Source organism: Pteropus medius, unplaced genomic scaffold, assembly GCF_902729225.1.
Source record: "Pteropus medius unplaced genomic scaffold, Ma_sr-lr_union100, whole genome shotgun sequence".
Classification (NCBI taxonomy): domain Eukaryota; kingdom Metazoa; phylum Chordata; class Mammalia; order Chiroptera; family Pteropodidae; genus Pteropus; species Pteropus medius.
Window position 1 is genome coordinate 23,270,549 of NW_024351729.1, and position 20,991 is coordinate 23,291,539.

At 50.8% G+C, this 20,991-nt stretch overlaps 1 protein-coding gene across 1 annotated transcript; it reads left to right on the forward strand.

The window, feature by feature from the left end:
- Positions 1–4,611: 4,611 nt before the first annotated feature.
- Positions 4,612–19,011, forward strand: STK11IP (serine/threonine kinase 11 interacting protein). The gene is given in 26 exon segments (XM_039844880.1): positions 4,612–4,694; positions 4,861–4,946; positions 6,987–7,192; positions 7,395–7,469; positions 7,675–7,770; positions 8,128–8,235; positions 8,354–8,425; positions 9,499–9,583; positions 9,586–9,624; positions 9,905–10,008; positions 10,141–10,236; positions 10,452–10,493; positions 10,710–10,844; positions 11,037–11,121; positions 11,654–11,983; positions 12,144–12,349; positions 12,640–12,756; positions 12,847–13,024; positions 14,701–14,931; positions 15,052–15,155; positions 16,192–16,289; positions 16,391–16,569; positions 16,788–16,869; positions 17,095–17,165; positions 17,662–17,909; positions 18,621–19,011. Coding segments are annotated over 25 exon segments (3,198 nt in total). The 5' UTR covers positions 4,612–4,694; positions 4,861–4,885; the 3' UTR covers positions 18,771–19,011.
- The last annotated feature ends 1,980 nt before the right edge of the window (positions 19,012–20,991 follow it).

The window sequence follows — 20,991 nt, forward strand, 5'->3', positions numbered from 1 at the left end:
ATGTATTTGACTTTGCCAACAGGCCTTCTGAGGGTTATGCCTGAAACGGTGACTTTCTTTTCTTCTCTCTCCATAGCTACCTCCATTCACATTTTCTGTCAGGTTTCTGCTCTTTACTCTTCAGCTTCAATGGGGAATGTAGTCATCTCATCTTTTTCTATTTGAGTTCTGGATTAAGCACAAGATCCCTATCTTTCTTTAGCCCTTCTTAACCCCCTTCTCAGATGACTCCGTGGGTTTCCAGAATAGATAATGAAAAGAATTAAAGGCACTCTCAAGTGACCTCAGTTTACTACAAAGACATTCAAGGAATCCTTCAGCGTACTTTGTGCAGAAGTGCCAAGTCCCCTCATTCTGAATGACCAGAGCTACTGCTGGGTCACTGGAATAGTGTTAGTTTGTTTCTTCCAGTTCAGTCAGCTATTCTCAGGCCCTGGCTTCTCTGATTTGACATTGAACTTGGCTTCTGCCTCTCTGGCTTTCCCTCTGTGTGCTTCATGTTTAGTCTCTCCTGGAACCAGGCTCTGATGGGCTTGCTTGGTCACGGTCCAATGCGGAGTTCTCATGCTAGACTTTCTCTAATGCTGCTGGTTGGTCCCATATGTTTGATTTTGGTGACTGGGCCAATTCCTGGGATTCTTTTGTGGCTAGGTTTGGTAACAAGAGCCAAGAGATACGATGTGTGGTAACTTACGTAGAAAGAACTCCCACTGACGATTCAGTGCTGGGGCCATGGGTGCCAAGCATATCGACTCTGTTTTTGGAGATAATAATCATACCTCTTCATTCTCTTCCATTTGCTCCCCTTTCCTACCCCATGAAGATACCTCATGGATGAGAAAGATCATCCAGTTTCACTCTACAACCCACAACACTATTTTAAGTGTGAAATTTTCATTTTTTCAGGAATCCTTGGGTCTCAGTCATCCTATCTGCTGCAGGAGGCCATAGTATCAGAGTGTTGAGGTCTAGATCCAGGACAACGGCTCATGTCTTAAAGATGAATTACTACTTCTGTTCCCCTGTGAGCAACATTGTGGGGGCTCACATGCTCCAGGGTGGCAGAATCTAGCAGGCTTTGGACCAGGACTCCAAGGTCTGTATTCTCCAGTAGCTGACTCTGTCATTCCTGTGTGAAAATACCCTCTTCTTTCTTTCCATCCCTGCTGCCTAAGCTAGTAACCAGCACACCTTTCCTTACCTCTCCGATCACATGCACTTTGCAGAGACTCCAGGGAACTGAGAGGTGGCAGGAAAGCTATCAGTGGCAGCCGCTTACAACTCACTTCTCTTCTCACACATTATTATAACGGCGTGTGTGTGTGCGCGCGTGCATGTGGGAGGTGGTGTGATACCTGCCGTGATGAGTTGTGTCTCTCTAGTACCGGTTCCACTGTTGTGTTGGGAAGTCTTTGTCCTGTGCTTAGAAGGTCCAACTGCACATTTAGATAGAGTGTTATTCTTGGGGAATACAATTCAGAAGAATGTTTGTATTTTAAGAGCTCATTATCATAGAGTTTCTCTGAGAAACACAATTCATTCATGGTAATGTGAAATTATGCAGTAGCAGGCTATACATATTACATTACTTTCTAAGGACAATTTTTTAAAAATGACATTGCATGCCTTGTAAATAAAGATTATTCTGTAAGAAGTGAATCTGACCTCGAATTTTGAAGAGTTCTTAGATTTAATTTTTAAAACAATGTTTAACTCTTTAATCCTTCTGGCATTTAATGTGCATGGCATGAGAGGAAGAATTTATTTTTTTCCAGGTGGATAGCTAATTGTTCCCAAAGTATTGAAGAATTCATTACTTATACCATTAAAATAAATTTTATTGTGTATAGTAAAAAAATTCTCATGCAATCAGTTATTTCTGTATTTTAATCAATATTTGTCCATTTCTGTGTCCATATCATGCTGCTTTGGATACTGTGGCTTTATAGAACATTTGCTATCTTGTTTTTTTTTCTTCAACATTTCTTGGCAATACTCATGTGTTTAGTCTTCCAGAGGAATTTGAGAATCAACTTGTCAAGTTCTAAAATCTTCCCATTGGAATTTTGATGGAAATTGCATTAAATTGACATTATTTTAATATTGAATTCTATTGAATGATCTTCTCATCAAGAATATGTTATCTTTTCATTTACTTAGGTCATTTCTATTGTCTTCACATTTCTCTGATTGTCTTTATATAGATCTCAAATGTTCTAGATACATAGTTTTTTTTTCCTGTTATGTGAATGGAATGATTTTTTTTTTCTGTTCAGACTTTAATTTTTTGAAAAGGTTTTGTCTTAGTTAAGGTTCTTATGGTAGCAATTTACAGAAATACACCCAAACTTAGGCCAAAAAAAAAAAGTTGAGAGAGAATTCTTTGGAAGGTGGCCAAGGCCTCCACTGTGGGCCAAGGGCAGAAAGGGGAGTGAGTGGTCACAAGGGGGCTGGAAAAAAGAACTGCTTAGTCTCCCGTTGCTGCCTCTTTCAGTAGATCTGTTTTTCTCTCCCTCTGTAGTTTAGCTTTCTTTGCTGCTCTCTTTGTCCCATTTTCACATTTCTGGGAAGCAAGAGGATGTAGAACAAATCTGGCAATAAGGATTACCCATGTGAATGGAGCAATTTTCAGAGAAACTCTGTAGGCTGGGGAGGCACCCTTGAAATAGGTTCCGAAACACTGCAAAGTCAAGAACTTCAAAAGAATCTGCGTCTTCTTGCCTAAGGGGGTTACAATGAACGGTCATACAATATGAGAAAACCGTCCCTCCCTAGTTCTGGATGATTCAATAAACAGGGACTGCCAATCATCATGGTTATAGGATTAATAATTCAACAAAAATATATTGAGCCCCTACTTTTACCCTATATTTGTATATTGCTTTGCTGTTCATGATGTTCTTCTACTTATTCCATTTAACTGCCCTTTAGGCGTTTGGCTCAGATCACACATAGCATACTATAAACACTAAAGCGTGTGGTTTATGGGCATAAACCGCCATTTCAAATGTTTTGTCTTTAGAAAATATGATCCTTCAAAATTTGCAACTTGGAATAAAGATCATTATGAACCTATTCCTACTCCAGTTTATTATTCATTTTGAAAACAAATCAGAAAAGGGGTACTTCATTCCCCCCCCTTAAACAAACCATCTCTGAAAAACAGAAATTCTGTTAAAAGTAATTTTTAAAACAACTTAATCTAGTTAGGTTGTATTCAACTGGGAGCCAGCTGAAAGCACAATGGGAACTTGGAATCAAGAAATGTTGGCATTCTTGATGTAGTCAGTTACTAATTGAATGACCTTCACAAGGAACCTAGCCTCTGTGAACCTGTTTTCTCTTTCAGACCTGGATAATAACTTTTAGATGCCGGTGTTGAGATGAAGCACAGTAAAAACAAAGGCCTATGTATGTGGGGAGCAACACCAATCAACAATGAGAGAACCTGATATTGCTGAAGGAAAAAAAAATGAGTTTGGAGGAAGAATAAAAGCACCAAAGTAATGTAGGGAGGAGGAAAGAGAACTAAAGTGTTAAATCAAGCTATATTCATAGACTGCAATATGTAGATCAGCTCTGCAGCTAAACCACAAGGAAACCTGCGGAACAAAGGAAGATTTCTGCTGAGATTGCTAACAACCCATTTCCACACACGTAAAGGGGAAACAGGAAAAAGAGCCTTTAATTGCCTCCCTAACAAAATAAAATCATTCATTCCCTATGGCTAAAACCATGGGGGTGGGTGGCGTGGGTGGCTAGGGATTAAAGGCTGGGAACTGCCAGGAGGCCTTTCATTCTACATATTCTTACCTTTTCATGCTACATACTCCTATCCTTCTTCACTGTATATCAAAGGAAAACTGGTAAACATCTTTAAACTGTAACTTACAGAAACTAAATATGATATATAAACTGAATTCCTTGAATTCAGGTCCCTCTCAGTGCCTTTACTGTCCCTCTCTGTCATCTCCATTGCCTCTTTCTGAGTCTCTCTTAGGCTCTCTCTGCCTCTGAGAGGGGTCCACCTCTGTGTATGGAGCTTTATCCCTTTGGTAATAAACTTTCCTCTGGACTGATTTTGAATTACTTCTACACTCTCCGCCAAGAACCCTCTTCTCTTTCAGCGCAGGGCTTGAGTCTCCCCCAACTTGGGGAAGTTTGCCCTGTCCTGCATCTAAAGGAACCTCAGAAGAGGCCCCTCCACCAGCCCCAGGTCTCTCACACATATGGAAAAACTCCTTGCCATGGCGGACAAGGGCTCCTTTCATTGGAAAACAAATGTTCGCTTTGGACAGTCTTTTCCTAACAGCAAATTTCATTTCTCCAAGATGTGCTTTCCCGCCCAGTCTGCAAACAAGGAGTCAGGTTTTCCTCACTGGCCCTGAGGGGCTGCTGTGGGGCCCAGAAGAGTCCAGGCTGTGAGGGGCCCAGAAAAGGGTGAAGACGATGGAGGCCCAGTTCCGGGATGGGGTCCCGGCCCAAGGCGCTGGACTGAAGGACCGCCTCCGCCCAAACCAGCGGGGACCTCCCCCCCCCGCCCCCCGTCCCCCCATCAGACACGTTTGCACGACCTAGGGCGTGGTTTCTGGCAGCGGAGGCGTGTCTTCCGGTCGTCCCTTCCGGGGTGGGACTTCCTGTCTATCGTTGACAGGCACCCGGCTGCAGATCTGGTGGGAAGATCGCACGGGAGGGTGAGTCTGGCCGACCAGGCCTTATGTTCCTCGAAAGGGCACCATGGAGGACGCTCTTCCTCTCTTTCTTGCTTTTGTTATCCCCGAGAGGCCTCTGTTTGAGCCGACGTCATGGCCTTTTGGCACTACCGTTCACCTGAGGCTCTTCCTCTTCCTCTTTCCACAGGCTCCGCCCCCAGCGTCCCGTGGCCATGACGACCGCCCCTCGGGACTCCCTGTTGTGGAAGCTCGCGGGGCTGCTGCGGGAGTCTGGTGAGTGGACTTCCGGTCGAGGTTGGGGTGCTTTCTGTCTTCCAGAGACTCGCCCCTCTAAGAGTTATGGTATTGCAGCTGTTTAGGGTCCCCCGGGTTTGGGTGTCAGTTTCATTGCGCCTACGGGTTTTGTTCGCTTTGGTGCCGTTGCCTGCCGTGTCCTTTGTCTTTGACAGCTAAGCCTTAGCCATCCTTCGAGGCCAAACTCCAGTGCCACTTCCTCCAAGCGTGCTCTGATACTCTTATCGGAAAGTGATCGTTTACTTGGCTTTAAGCCCCACGAGACCAGGGACTGGTTGTAATCATTATTGTGTGGTGAAGCATAGCATAGTTTAAAGCACGATTTGAAGTCAGACTCACCTGGGTTGGAATCCCAACTCTCTTTTAAACGTCGCCAAATTGTTTTTTTCTGGGCCTATTTTTCTCACCAGCAAAATTTATAATGATTGTAATTAACTCAAAGGTTGTTGTGGCGATTAATTCTAATTCACGTAAATCATTTAGTACAGTGTTTGCATGTATAATAAGTGCTGAAAATTGGTAGCTATTATTAATTTCTTGCCTCAGAGTCTGGGCACAGTGGAGCCTTAGTAGTTAAGTACGTGGTTGGTGTTAGCTGTGATAGAAATGCCTTGGCTTTGAGAGCAGACAGAAGTAGCAACTTCCTACCAACTATATGATCTCAATCAAGATTCTTAACTTCTCTGAGCTCCAATTTCTATATTTGTAAGAGGGGGTTATTAATGCTCTCTAGTTGATTCTGATACAGTTTAAGTGAAGTAACAGACTTGTCTGGCACATATTACCCAATTAATGTTGGCTGCACTCCCATCGATAGTACCTAAAATTTATCTTTATAGCAGTTAAAACTGGTTTGTATTATTAACTGCACATGTCTTATCTCCTCTTCTAGACTGGGAGGCTCTTTGAGGGTGGGAAGAATCATTGAACCATGTCTGTATCTATTCTCAGTGTCTGGTACATAAAAATCCTTCATGCAATGTTATAGGATTTGTTCACTTATTCAGCACAAATCTGACTTGGCTTCAGGGGTTAGGGATGATGGTGTGTGTGTGGTGTGAGTGACTATAAAGAGGCAGCAGGAAGGGGATCTTTGTGGTGATGGAATAGTTTGGTATCTTGATTGTGGTGTTGGTTACAGGAATCTACACGTAGGACAAAATGGCGTAACACTATATAGACACATACACACACGTTGTATTAATGCTGATTTTCTGCTTTTGCTATTATATATATAAAAGGTAACCATTGGGAGAAACTGGGTGAAAGGTATAGAGAACCTTTTTTGTACTATTGCTGCAACATCTTTTGACTCTATCCTTATTTTTTCAAAAAAGTTAAAAAATATTCTCCATGCCTACCTTGTAGTTGCAGTTTTTAGATGCAGTAATGAATAGCTAAAGATGACCTGCAGGATGGCAGTCTCATTGGAGAGAGCAGTTTTAACATAGAGGGCAATAATAATACCTTAGTGCTATCATGAGTGGTTATTCTTTTCATGACATGCATTTTAGTATTATTTGAAAGTTCTTGTAAGTGTGCATATTACTTTTGCAACCAGAAAAAAATAAAAAGATACAACATCCAGACAACTTTTACATAAAATGAGTGACCTCAGTGAAAAGTTCTGTATTGAGAAAGCTGCCTGGAGGAAGTAGGTGTGGGGCTGGCAGAATAGAAGTGGATGTCAGAAAATGAGGGAGCAGTGAACCAAGTTGACCCTATATCCATCACTGTGGGTAGACCAGGCTCTTCTGAACAGAAGAGGAAAGAAAATTAGAGAAGTCTGAGGCATGTAGTGAAGTAATCTTATGTATCGGTAAAGAGTTAGAATTTTTTTTTTGAAGATAGAGGAGAGCTGTTGAAGACTTTTAAGTGAGGCAGAAATATAGTCAGCTCCTGCAGTGGAGGATCTACAATATAGATTGGAGTGGGTATATCCTGGGGTCACAAAGTCTCAGATTAAAGGGAAAAGCCCTTTCCTCATGTCCTCCTTCCTGTCTGCCCCTCTCCCTGCAGGGGATGTGGTCCTGTCTGGCTGTAGCACACTGAGCCTGCTGACTGCCACACTGCAGCAGCTGAATCACGTATTTGAGCTGTACCTGGGGCCATGGGGCCCTGGCCAGACAGGCTTTGTGGCTCTGCCCTCCCACCCCACCGACTCCCCTGTCATCCTCCAGCTTCAGTTCCTCTTCGATGTGCTGCAGAAAACGCTTTCACTCAAGGTTCTGGGGTGGGAATGGGGTAGGATGTACAAAATGCCCAGAAAAATAGTGGAGGCGGGGCCGGGGGTATAGCATGGGTGCCAGAAGTCTGTAGGGCTCAGATCTAGAGGATGTGAGAGCTATGGGTAGCTGTGCTAAGGAAGAGATGCCAAGGAAAAGGAGATGTGCCAGGCCTCACTGACTTGAATGTTTTTTCTTTTAGCTGGTTCATGTCCCCGGCCCTGGCGTCCCAGGGCCCATCAAGATTTTCCCCTTCAAGTCCCTTCGGCAGCTGGAGGTATAGGGCATTGGGAGATATTGGTGCACAAAACCCAGCTTGAGGCAGCCTTTTGTGGATGGAAGAAGAGAATTGGCCTCTTTTGGTGGGGATGTGGGCAGGGGGCAGGCCTGAGAGTGCCATTGCTCTGTAGTGATGCTTCTCATTGAATGCTTCCCTGAACCATAGTTGGCTTTGTCATCTTTTCTTCCCTTCCTTTCCACAGCTTCGAGGTGTCCCTATCCACTGCCTCAGAGGCCTCCGTGGCATCTATTCTCAGCTGGAGACCCTGATTTGCAGCAGGAGCATCCAGGCGTTAGAGGTAAGGAGGATGGGGTGTGAGCTCAGATGTCTTGTCCTAAGGGATATTCCAGGCTCTTCCCTGTCTCCTGTCTCCCTGTAGACAGTGTCCTTGCTCCTTCTGCTGTGCTTACACAGCCCTTTGTACCTGTCCATATATTAATAGTCAACACCTATCATATTGAATTAAATATTCTCCTATCTGCCTCCTTATTCTCCCCACAGTGAACTCCTCGGGGATAGGGTCTTGAGCTTTCTTTAAGTCTTCATCTCTAGATGAAGCTCACTGTATAAAGAATGAATGGATGGCTGGGCCATAGAGTGAGGGGTAGGTGCGGGGAGGAGGGAAGTGTGGAGGTGACTGAGCATCTTGTCTCAGGAACTCCTCTCAGCCTGTGGTGGTGACCTCTGCTCTGCCCTGCCCTGGCTGGCTCTGCTTTCTGCCAACTTCAGCTACAATGCACTGACTGCCTTAGACAGCTCCCTGGTGAGTGCCTCAGAGGGAGGGGTGTTTGCGGAAGGGCAGGGATGGGCCCTTAAGGAGGAGGGACCACTGGCTCCCTGGAGGTGTTCGATCCTTTGCTTCCTCTTCCCACCTTCCCCAGCATCTCTTGTCAGCTCTACATTTCTTGAACCTGAGCCACAATCAACTCCAGGACTGCAAGGGCTTCCTGATGGTGAGTATGAGTGGTGAGTATGAGTGGCCGGCTGGGGCCGGCACTGCTTGGGCCTCCGATCGTTCTGCTCTGACCCTCTCTCCTGGACCTGCTTTTGTTCCCACCTGCCCTTGGCAGAGTCACATCCTGGGAGGCAGTGCAACTTGAGGCTCAGCATAAGACAAACCAGTGTTCAAATTTGAACTCCTAATCCCTGTGTGACTTGGGACAAATTATTTAACTTCTTGGTTTCTTCACCCTTAATGTAGAAATTATAGGAGTACCCACGTCTATAGTATCAAAATGATTGTGAAGAGTATCTGATGCTAAACTTAGCCTAGTGCCTAGCCCAGAAAAGGGTAGCATTTGATGATGATGAGGAACTCTTCTTTAGTGTCTCCCTGTCAGGGATAAACAAGCTGGACACTGTGAAAGTGGTAAGAACAGATTTTAATAATAGTGAAGTATTGTGGTTTATTAAGTAATAAACTATTGTGATATTTAATCAGTAGTAAACTATTCAGAGTGAACTGAACTCAAGTTCGATTTATGCAAAGATAACTGGACATATTAAAGGGAGAGTGAAGGGTGGGGAGGGCGACCAGCGAGGGCTTGAGCAGATTCTCTCCTTGACCAAACTCTGGTCAGGATCCTCTGAAGACAGGGAAGTGGAATTTTACAAAAAGCAGGAAGGGGACATTGATCCAAGTGAAACCAACCTGTTTAGGTTTGCTAACTGGCACTTGCCAAAGTTAGGCTCCTACTCTGCCACGGAGGCTGGGAGACAGGGGCCCTATCTTCAGATTTAGCTGGAACAAACTCAGTTCTTCTGGCAGTCTTGAGTTTTTCTGGGCAGGAATATAAGGGGGCTGGAGTTGTCATCCTAGGAATTTGGGCTTGAGCTATCAGAAACTGCTAGTATTTTCAAATCTTTTAATGTCGGGGAGGGTGGGGCGGATGAAATCGTTTGTGCTGAGTCTGCAGCCTTTGTAGGCCATGGTTGAGGCATAGTTGAGAAGAAGGCTCGGAGGAGCCTGGCAAGAGTTTAGTCAGGGAGACTCTGTCACCCCCTCCCCTGCCCCGCCCCTTCCCAGGACCTGTCTGAGCTCTGCCATCTGGACATTTCCTATAATCGCTTGCATTTGGTACCGAGAATGGGACCCTCAGGATCTGCTCTGGGACCCTGATACTGCGAGGCAATGAGCTCCGAAGCTTGCACGGTGAGTGGGGGGTGTGGTGGAGTGGGGGTGGGGAGGAGGAAGGGCGGGGCAGACACTGAGGGGATAGGGGTGGTGGGAGACTCAGGATGGCAGGGTGCCCCTGGGACCTTGTGCCTCCAGAGCCTCATGCGGCCTCACGGGCAGGTCTCAGGTGCCCAGGATTGTCTTTTCACTGCACCCTCCCCCAGCATGCTCCCCACGCCCTCGACCCTACCCCTCTCATCCCCTTGACCCCCTCTCTCTCTCACATGCCCTTCCTCCCTCCTCGCCTCTGCCCCAGGCCTGGAGCAGCTGCGGCACCTGCGGCACCTGGACTTGGCATACAACCTGCTGGAAGAACACAGGGAGCTGTCGCCCGTGCGGCTGCTGGCCGAGCTGCGCAAGGTGAGATTCGGGCGCCTCAGAGGCCTGGGAGCCAGCTTTGCGCGCCTCCCTCCTTCCCATGCCCCTGCGGTCAGTGCCCTTCCCCCCACAGGGAGGCCCAGGGTCCATCTCATTCTCCTTCCTGCCCCTCAGCTCTACCTGGAGGGGAACCCTTTGTGGTTCCACCCGGCGCACCGAGCCGCCACCGCCCAGTACTTGTCACCCCGAGCCAGGGATGCAACTCCCAGCGTGAGTGACCTTCCTGTGTCTGCTCTCCTTCCCTTTCTGCCCAGACCTACCCCCACTCTGCATGTCTTGCCTCTCCCCACCCCCTCCTGAGTGAGGGGCGTCCGGTGAGCCTGGGGGTCCTTACAGGCCTAGAAGGGCTCCCACCTGGCTTGGGGCACCCCCAGAGCCTGCGCTCCACCACCAACACTGCTCCCTCCCCTTTCCTCTTTGCTCAGTTCCTTCTTGATGGCGAGGTCTTGTCACTGGCTGATTTTCAGGTTAGTGCGGTGGGGCGTGATGGGAGTGATGGGAGTGAGCCGGCAAAGACTGACTCGGGAGGGTGCGAAGGGAGGGCGCTGGCTGCAGGAAACAGTTTCCAGGGTGAGGGGCTTCCTGGTCAGATGGAGAGTGGATCCTGTCTCCCAGGCAGCTCCGGCTGGGCAGAGGTGCTCCCCTGGCTCTGAGCTCTTTCTCCTTCCTGTCGTCACACACAGACCTCCACATCCTCAGAGGCCCCACCTCTGTCCTGGCCGGTGGGGAGTACCACTGAAACCTCAGGTGGTGCTGACTTGAGTGACAGCCTCTCCTCAGGGGGCGTTGTGGCCCAGCCCCCACCTCGTAAGGTTAAGGTACATGATGCCCTAGGCTGCCTCCTGACCGGGGGTGGGTCCCTTTACCTGGCTGGGCTCTGGGTTGTTGATAGACTGAGAATAGTAAGGCGTTATCCTTGCTTGTGGGCAGGGTGGCTTTTGGTAGGTTGGGTGAGTGGCCGCAGATGGCAGGGTGGGAGGCCCGAATGTCACCCCTCTACCCAATCTCAGAGCCGAGTTCGTGTGAGGCGGGCAAGTATCTCGGAACCCAGCGATACGGACCTAGAGCCCCGGACTCTGGACCCCTCCCCAGCTGGTAAGTCAGCCCTAGTCCCCAGCCTCCCTCGCCCCAGCCCAGTGTTCCCAGTTAGATGGAATTTTAGTTTTGGTGGAGTGCAGCGTTATAGAGGGCCTCTTAGCCTTTCCTGTTTCTTCTTAGTTTGGGGAAAATGCTGCTCTTGGGCACCGTTTTTAAAGTGTTTTACAGGGACGTTAATTTTAAGGGATGTCAAAAGGATTCTGTGGCCAGATACATTTGGGAGATGCTAGGTTAAACAAATAGGTGTCTTTTCTCCAAGACATCGCAGGACCTTAAACGTGCTCCCGTGTACTGTGAATCTCACTAAGCAGCATGTGAATTGCATGTGACCACAGTGTTCTGTAGAACACACTTAGGGACGTGCTGCTGAGGAGAAGCCTTTAGCCTACTGCCTCTGATCTCCCCCCATGTCAGTATACACACTTTTACTTCCCCCCTGAGGAGCACTCAGAGGAGAGGCTAGGGTTGTTGGGGTGGGGGAGTGGTGGGGGCACAGGCTGGCTAAGCTGTTCCTGCCCCACCTATCCAGGAAGGTTTGTGCAGCAGCATCGGGAACTTGAACTCATGAACAGCTTCCGGGAACAGTTTGGCTGTGATTGGCTGCAGTATAGGAATCACCTGGAGACCTCTGGGACTTCTGTTCTGGCTAACTCCAAGACCCCTGCCCTCAGCACACTGTCCCCGGACACCCTGAGCCCAGAGACTGTGCCCAGCCCTCCCACTGGCCCTCTGCCCTCAGAAATGAAGTCCGTACAGGAAGTAGCAGAGGTCAGGGTGGGGCCAGAGCCACAGGAGGAAGAGGAGATGGAAGGGGAAGGAAAGGAGGAAGAGGAGGAGCAGGAGCAGAATGAAGTGGAAGGTGAGTGCTCGGTTGCAGTCCCTGCAGTGTGTTTGGGACAGTTAGGAAAACCCGGGTGCGGGGTGGCTGACCCCTTTGTGGGTGGAGGGCCGCCCCATGGGATGGCAGAGTCTTGGCATCTTTCCTTCCTTATAGGATCCCTTTCTTGGTCTCTCTTCAGCGGAGCTCTGTCGCCCCATATTGGTGTGTCCCCTGGAGGGACCTCAGGGCGTGCGGGGCAGGCAGTGCTTTCTCCGGGTCACTTCTGGCCACCTCTTTGAGGTGGAGCTCCAGGCAGCTCGAACCCTGGAAAGGCTTGAGCTCCAGAGTCTGGAGGCAGCCGAGATAGAGTCCGAGACCCAAACCCAGAGGGAACCGGCGCCTGAGGTGAGTGTGGGAGTGGGGGTTCTAGAAGAGATGCTGGGCTTTTCTCAGGAGCCGGCAGCTCTGGGCAATCTTGGGTCTCCATGGTTTCTCATTTGTGCCGAAGAGGGAGCTGGGGGTGCACAGTCATCCCCAGGCTCCTTGGGAGGCCCGCCTGGGAATAGAGCTTCTGGGCTGGAGCGTGGATGTTGGTAAAGGCTTTTCAACGAGTCCAGAGCTGTTGTTTTCCTCTGTGTTCTCGGTATAAACCTAATCCCTCTGCTTGGATTTTCTGGTCCCCTCTGCCCTCACAGGACTCTGAGCTGCCCTCTGGGGCCCCCGTCCTTGCTCTGCGCTTCTCTTACATTTGCCCGGACCGGCACTTGCGTCGCTATGTGGTGCTGGAGCCTGATGCCCACGCAGCTGTCCAGGTGATAGGGCCCAGGAGGCTGGTGGGGGATCAGAAGGCTGGGGGCTGAGCTCTGCCTGTTCATGGCTGCATCTAGCTCACCCTGTTTCAGGAGCTGCTTGCTGTGTTGACCCCAGCAGTCACTGAGGCTCAGCATCAGCTTGAAGAAGCGAGGGACCCACTGGGGGACAGACTCCAGTGTCTACGTTGTGGCCATGAGTTCAAGCCAGGGGACAGCAGGTTGAGACTGGACAGCAAGGAAAGCTGGAGGCCTCTGTTCCAAAATACAGGTGCAAGCCCTGCCCTTGACCTCCTTGCCTGCGTTCTTCCTGCCATTTCAGGGAAAATGGCTTCGAGGGAGGGAGTACGGAGGGCAGCCCCAGGGAAGAATGGCGTAGGGACCAACTTCTTGCCTAGAGGAAAAATAAAACCGTCTGCTTGCTACACTTACAAAAAAAGTAAAAGAAGAAGAAATTATATCCTTTTTCTTTTTTCCCTCTAAAAGTCAGGAAATACAATCTGTAACTGTTTGAACGTACTCATTATTTTTTCATAACTTGAAGGCTTTTCCTTCTTTTTTGGCTAATGTTTCAGAAACTGCATAAAACCGAATGAGCCCTCAGTGTGCTATCGGGTTGTAGTCCCGCCTCCGTCCGATGCTGTGGAAGTTGGCTTAGGTTGCCATTCCCAACTGACCTTGCAAGCTGCTCGATACTGAGTCTTGCCTTGTGGCATTTTTTCACATTCTGCACTTTAAGAAGAGAGATTTTTCCATTGTAGACCAGCCAAAAAGCTATGTCTTTAAAGACATTGAAGAAGAAATATTTTTGATAATTCTGTATTCAATAGCTGTGTTGAAATGCATGCTTTTCATTAGTCACTTTCTTCTTGGCCACAGATGGAGCAGGGGTTTAAATTACATTCAGAAAAAGACTCCTCTCCGTCCCCCCGCCCTGAACCTGCTCAGCTGGCGGCGGGTCCCAGAGGCCCAGGGCAGTGTGTGCAGTTGAAATCGCCCCACCTCCTCCTGGACTCTATACTCTGTGGGGTCACGTAGGCCCTGGTATTCTTTGAATGGTGGCATCATTTATGAACATTCCTGTGTGCTCCATTCACCTTTTATTTGAGCCTGGTTCCCTCATGTGAACCAAAATGAGAATGACTTGCCCCATGGTGCTGGTAGATCGAAATGTGACAGAAAGGCATCAGGCACAGTGCTGGGCTCAAAACAAAGGTCCTCATTATCATTAGTGCTTGCTGCTGCCGCTGCCCCCAGCTATATAGGGTCTGGGGAAGGACACGTCAGTTACTTGATCTTTGCTTTCTTCGATCGTAGAATGGGATAGGGAGAGTGGTGATACTACTCTCAGTTGTCTAGCACATGCCCAGCACGCTGTAGCTGCCCAAAGAGTCGTTCTCTCGTTGCTGATCTCTGTCCTGGATTCTTTACCTGGCTCTGTTCACTTGTCCTGATGACCGTATAAATAGACGCTGTCATCATCCTCATTTTACTGATGAGGAGCCAGGCACAGAGAGCTTAGGCGACTTGTCTTCATGGCTTCGATGACAGTCTTTAAGGGATGCAGCTGGAATTGGACCCATGTCTGGCACCCTGCTTTCCTAGTCTGTTGATTTGGGACGTTGCCGGTAGAGCGTCACAGTACACGATCAGCCCCAGGCTGTGCACGGGGACCAGAGCAGGGCCTGGCTGAGTTTGGCCCTTTTTGAGAGAGCCTGAAATGAGAAGGTGGAATGTATTTCGAGGATGTCGTGGGCCATGGGTCCGGGTGTGCTAATGGCTCATTGGGATGGGGAGGCTGGTAGACTGGGAACGGGGGGTAGTGTATGAAGCTGGAGATGTGGGTCCAGGTGAGTCTGGGAGTAGGTGGGGAGCACTGCAAGCAAGGTGGTGGATTGTGGCACTGTGCGTGCAGTTCACGGGGACTGCGCCCATCCCTTCCTCCAGAATCACCTGCTGTGTGTCCAAACTGTGGCAGTGACCATGTAGTTCTCCTGGCTCTGTCTGCGGGAGTCCTCAACAGGGAGCAGAGACAGGAGGAGCAGCTGCCAGCTCCCTCACCGGCCCCCAGCATTGTCTGTGATCCTCCTGGCCACAGTGACCACAGCAACAGGGCTGACAGTGCCCCATCTCAGGCACTGGTCTCCCATGACGGCCACAGGTGGAGCCTCAGTCCCCGTGAGTATAGGCAAAACGAGATGGGGCTGGTGTTTCGGGGAGGAAAGGGGCACTAATGGGGCAAGTGAGGTGGAGCTGTGGCAGCCAAGGCAGGCCGATGGCCCATTTGCTTGTCCCTAGCCCCTGAACACTGTGGCCTCCGCTCTGTGGACCACCGACTCCGGCTCTTCCTAGATGTTGAGGTGTTTGCCGATGCCCAAGAGGAGTTCCAGTGCTGCATCAAGGTCAGTGCCAGCCGGGCACTGTCCCGTGTCCCTAACTGACCAGGGTACCTGCTTGTTTCCACCACAGCAGATTGAGTCAGAGCGGTCACTCTGGAACCACCACGTCTGGCTTCCAGTTTCAACTCCTTGTTCTGTGATGTTTTGAGTCTCAGTTGTCACTCTACAATGGGATGATACCTACCTTGCACAGTGTAGTAGCATCAGTGAGAGGTCATGTCTGTAAGCTGCCTACCACAGCACCAGACACTCAATAAATGGGACTCCTGTCATTATAAATACATGATGTTATTGGACCTTCTCTGTTGAGCACCTAGGATATGCTAGACACTAAGGATCTAGAGTAAATCAACCTTGCCTTCCATCTTATATTTTGGTGGAGAAAAAGACAATAATTATGTGATGCAAAAGTTCTGGAATCAGGCTAAGGCCCTAGAGGGACATCTGATCCAGACTGAGTGGGCCAGGGAAGCTGCCCCTTCCTGGGGAGGTGCCGGCTAAGCTAGGTCCTGAAGGGTGAGTTATGGAGGAGAGAGAAAAAGGATGTTCCAGGGAAATGAAGCAGCACATGCTTGGAGCCCTGAGAGAGTAGCTGGAGGAGAGAATTGCCTGTGACGGGGGCAGCCAGAATCGGGGGGAGTGTCCCAAAAGGAGTCTGAACAGGCAGGCAGGGGCCAGTTCAGGAGCGACCTCGCGTGTCTGCCGAGGAGTTTGGACTTGATCCCAAGGGCTGCAGGAGCCACCGAAGGATTGGAAGTGGGGGAGTAGCAATCGGTTTTGTGTTTTTGAACAGTCAGTCTGGCAGAGTGTGGAGAGTGGATTGGAGAGGACGAGATGACGGGCAGGGAGACCTGCGCAGAGCCTGCTGCAGTCTGTGTGCAGGCGGGGACTGTGGGGCAGAGAGCATGGCCGATGAACAAGCCGAGATGGATGAGCAGTGGGGAGGGCCAGGCCAAAGGTGTCACAGTAACTCGGCTCTAGGTCTGGCAGCTGTCTCCCTAGACCTTTCTGTCTCTCATCAACTTCCTCTTTCTCGTAGGTGCCACTTTTGTTGGCAGGCCACCCTGGAGAGTGTCTGTGTCTTGTGGTTGTTTCTGACCACAGGCTCTATGTGTTGAAGGTGACAGGGGAGATCTGGTGAGTGAGTAGGGCCATCGCCAGGGCAGGGTCAGGGTTCCTTTGTGGCTCTCATGCCACTCTCATTCTTTGCCGCCACTCTGTCCTTCTTTTCTCCACAGCGGGCCTCCAGCTAGCTGGCTGCAGCCAACTCTGGCTGTTCCCTTGCAGGATCTGAGTCGCATAGAGCTGGGCCTGGCAGGACAGAGCCTGTGGCTGGAGTGGGCAGCTGGGGCGGGCAGCTGTGTCCTGCTGCCCCGAGATGCCAAGCGTTGCCGGGCCTTCCTAGATGAGCTCACTGGTGAGAGGGAGCGGGGAGGCAGGAAGGGCGGGCCAGTGGGGGTTACGGCTCCCAGATTTGGTGCCTGCAGTAGAGACAGACAGGTAATGGAACTCAGCCCTCAGAGAAGTTTCTGGAATCTAGAAATAAGGAGAATGGGAAGGTGTTGAGAGGTGGAGAGGTTGCGACAGAAGAGCTGGTGTCATGGGGGCTCCCTGTCTCTGGCCGGCTCCGTCCAGATGTTTTGCAGTCTCTGCCCCCAACCTGGAGGAGCAATGTCAGTGCCACGGAGGAAGAGGTGACCCCAAAGCACCGACTCTGGTGAGTCAACCGGAGGCTGAGGCTGGGGTTGGTGCCCAGATGGCCACTCTTGGAGCTCAGGCCCTCTCCACGAGCCCCAGCCTTAGTCACGCCCTTAGCATCTGGGCCAGCCACCTGTTCTCAGGCCCACAGGCCTGGTCCTTCCTCCCCGCCCTCCCTACTGAAGGTGATTCCCACCCCTAGCTGACCACCCCCTCCCGGGGCTGCTGCCTTCCGCCCTCCCAGGCCACTGCTGGAAAGAGACTCTTCTTTGGAGCCTCCCCGGTTCTTCTACCTTCGGGTGTTCCTGGTTGAAGGTGAGGCCTCTGGACCCCCATCTTGTCCCAGGGCACTGGCCTGGCCATCAGCGTGCCCTGGTAGCAGTTCTCCTTCCTGGTTTGGACTTCCTGTCACTCATGGGCATACCCAGAAGACCCCCTCCCTGCCTCTCTAGGTGGGTTGGGAGGTACCTGGGCCTTAGGTGCCCAGAGACCCAGGCTTTCTGTGAAGTGGAGCAGATTGGCTGGGTCTGCTCCACCCGATCCTGTTGGGGAAGGTGAGAGTGGATCCTCTTTCTGAGTAGGGTGGCGGGGGGCAGCTTTCCTTTGTCTTGGGCCTCAGGTTTTGGAGGCTAGAAATCCCTTTGGACTTTGGAAAAGGGAGGGCCTTGGTTCCCAGAGGCGCAGGCTGCCTTGTGGCCTCCTCAGTGTGATTCGCTCTTCTTCTCCCCAGCGGCATGGGGATGCTGCCCCAGGGGTCTGGGCTCCTCCGTGGCCTTCCACACTGGGCCTTACCCTGCCTCTTTCCCTCTAGGCCCTGCTACCTGCCCTGTGTCCCTTCTGCTGACTCTGTCCACCCTGTACCTGTTAGATGAGGACCTCGAAGGGTCCCAGGCAGAGGCCCCTCTTCCAGCAGCATCTGGTGAAGCCTCTGAGAAAGCCCCGCCCTCCGGGCCAGGCCTTTCTCTGTGTGTCAGGGAGCAGCAGCCGCTCAGCAGCCTGAGCTCGGTGCTGCTCTATCGCACGGCCCCAGAGGACCTGCGGCTGGTCTTCTATGATGAGGTGTGTGCGTGCGTGCGTGTGTGTATATGGGAGAGAAATGGGGTTGGAGGTGGTGTGTAGTGGGGGAAACGGGTCTAGGAAGGCTAGGAATCGTGGCAGTATGGAACTTGCTACAGACAGAAGTAGGGTGCAAGGAACTGGAGGCTCACTGGGTTTGGACAGCAGCAAGTAGAGGTGGATGCAGCTTTAGGTGGTGAAAACACCATGGACTTGGAACCCAGCCTTGCGCTTGCTGGGAGGCCTTGAGCGAAGCACCCGAAGCTGCTGCTGCAGGTTTGCATTTGCTTTGGCTTTTGTGCCAGACATTTGATTTTTGCAACCTGCACGTGAGGAGGTGCTATTATGAGTCCTATTACAGATGAGGAAACTTAGGTTTGGGGATGTTAACCAGCTTGCCCAGGTCACAAGCGGCAGAGCTGAGAACAGAACCCCAAGCAATTCCTTGGAATTGACTCCAGAACTTCCATTCTGGAAAACAGGGAAGATTGAAGAAACAGGATAGTAAATGTGAAAGCCTGTGGGGCCCTTCAGTAAGTGTTGATTGGGTTCTATTTAAAAAGTCAGGATCTTTTACAGGGAGTGGCACAGGCTTGGGGAAGGGAAGAGGCCATGAGCCGGGGAGGGGCAGCGGGTCCTTTCTGAGACCTTCCCTCCCCGCTGCTCTGGTGCGGCCCTCTGTGAGTCTTGCCTGACCACTGCTTGTTCTGCCAGGTGTCTCGGCTGGAGAGTTTTTGGGCGCTTCGTGTTGTCTGTCTGGAGCAGCTGACGGCCCTGCTGGCCTGGATCCGGGAGCCCTGGGAGCAGTTGTTTTCCATTGGACTCCGAACTATGACCCAAGAAACTCTAGACCTTGACCGCTAAGGCCTTCCCTGGCCTCAGGAGCCATGGTTGCAGATGTTCTCTCTCCAGACTCCGGCTGTGGACTTCCCCGGCCTTTGAGCCCTGGCCAGAGAGGCCCAATAGGACCCACAGCTCCAAGGACGGGTGAGAGAAGTGGCTGGGCCTCCGGATGATCTGGCCCGAGGGGACAGGCTAAGTGGTCAGTAGGATTGTTTGTGCTGCACTTTTTCTCAGGTATCAATAAAGCCGTTTTCATTCTAGATGTCCTAGATGTCCTTAGATGTGACACTTGTAAGGCCTGTGGTTCTTCTGTCTCTTTGAACAGAAATTGCCCCGCCTGTAGCTCTTCCCCAGTGGGCACCTCAGGCAGCCTCGTTTGTATTGTGAGACCCAGTCACCAACCCACCTCCGCACCCGCTGATGAGATCAAGTAGGACTCCTGACCCATGGGCACCAGTTCGCAGACAGCAGCTCCTGTCATGTGGCCCAGCATGGAAATCACTGCAAAACAAATAGCTGGGCCAGTTAGATTCTCACTCTTAAATTTCAGTTGGCAACTAATGAGGCCCTGAGGCCATTGGCAGCAGGGGCCTCTATGAGAGGAACTGGGAAGAGGGTGTGTGGAGCTGGGACTGACATCCAGTGGTTTTCACCTTTGCCTTCCCTCAGTGCTGCCTCACTCAGCTCAGGGGCCTGGCTGCGCCCACCCCACTCCTTTACCTCTTTCTGTGGCCGGGGGATTGGTTTGGGAATGCTCATGTGGCCCGTTTGGCCACCAAGGCCCAGTCCTGGCCTTTTGCTGGAGCGACTAAGGAAGAGGCAAGTTTCCCCCATGAGGGTTGCTGAGAGGATCAGCCTGCAGCCGCTGGCCCTGAGGGGAGAGCTTTCCTGAGCTGGCAGCATGCAGAGAGGGCAGACAGAGCTGAGAGGTGGAACGAGCAGGGACATGTCCTGGCAGTGTCCAGAGTCCCTGGTCTAATTGTGCCTGGAGGCAGATAACCTCTGGAATGTTAGGTCATGTGAGCTGAAGGAGACCCCTTCTTGTTAAGTTTTGGCTTAAGCTAATTTGAGCCAAATATGAGCTGCTGAAAGAGTCATAAGTGCATCAGCCCGGTTGTGACGAGCCAGCCTGAGCAGGGATCTGCTTCTTGCACCCAAGTGGGAGTCGTGGTGCCTACACAGTGCACAGTGCGTAGAGGCCCTGATAGGAGGGCTTGGGGAGGGACTGTTAGGGACGCAAGTCAAGCTGACCTTGAGCCCAAAAGCTAGGCTCTGGCTAACTGCGTCTGTTGCGTGTGCGTGTGATGGCAGGCGTGTGCTTTGATAGCGTGTGTGTGTGTGTGTGTCTCGGGGGGGGCGGTGTTGAGTACTAATGGATGCATCTCATTTAGGGAGCATTTACATGCCAGGCACTGAGCTAAGTGCTTAAAGATCTGCTCCTCACAGGGGTCCTTGGAGGTGGGTGGCATCTTGTTACAGGTGAGGAAAGAGACTTAGAGGAGTTAAATGACTTGCTCAAGGTCATGTCAGTAAATGATGAGTCTAGGTTTGTATGACTTCAGAGCCTGGGCTGTCAGCAAACTACGGGGCTGGACTGCTTCCCCCTTCCCTGCAAAGGATGGGCCTGTGTGCCCAGGCCCTGTTACGGAGAGGGGTCGCTGTCTACCCTGCTCTGGGTTGGGGTCCTCCTGAATAACTCTAGGCTTGTCCAGGACAGGCAGGCTCAGATGCACTATATCTGAAGCTTCTCTTTCCTCCAGAGTGTGTTGAGATGTTAGGTGGAATATTAATCTGTGGGTGATTTTCATCCCTCCCAACCTGAACTGGAGAGAACAGAGATGCTAGATCTTTAGGTTTCAATTGAAAGAGCTAAACTGTAAGAGATTGGAAAGGGACCATAAATAGGGAAGAGCTCTGGAGTGGGGAGAGGGGAGGAAGCAGTGTAGGAGCAATTCCCTTGACACTGGGGGGCTCTTCTTGTGCCTTGCGGTTCGTAGTTAGGGAGGATAGTGACCTGTCAGATGCTCCCCATGCTACCGGAGCAGATGGAGATGGCAGTTTGGAAGGACCTGGCGGGATAGGGCTGGTGACAGTTGTCTAGATTTCTCTTGCCTGGAGAAAGGAGGCAGCCCAGAGGATCTTGTGGGCCCCGGAAGTCAGCTGAGAGCCTGCTGGAGAGTGTGCTGGGGTCACTGCAGGAGGATGGGAGTGGGCCCAGCCCACAAACAGGGATGCGGCTCAA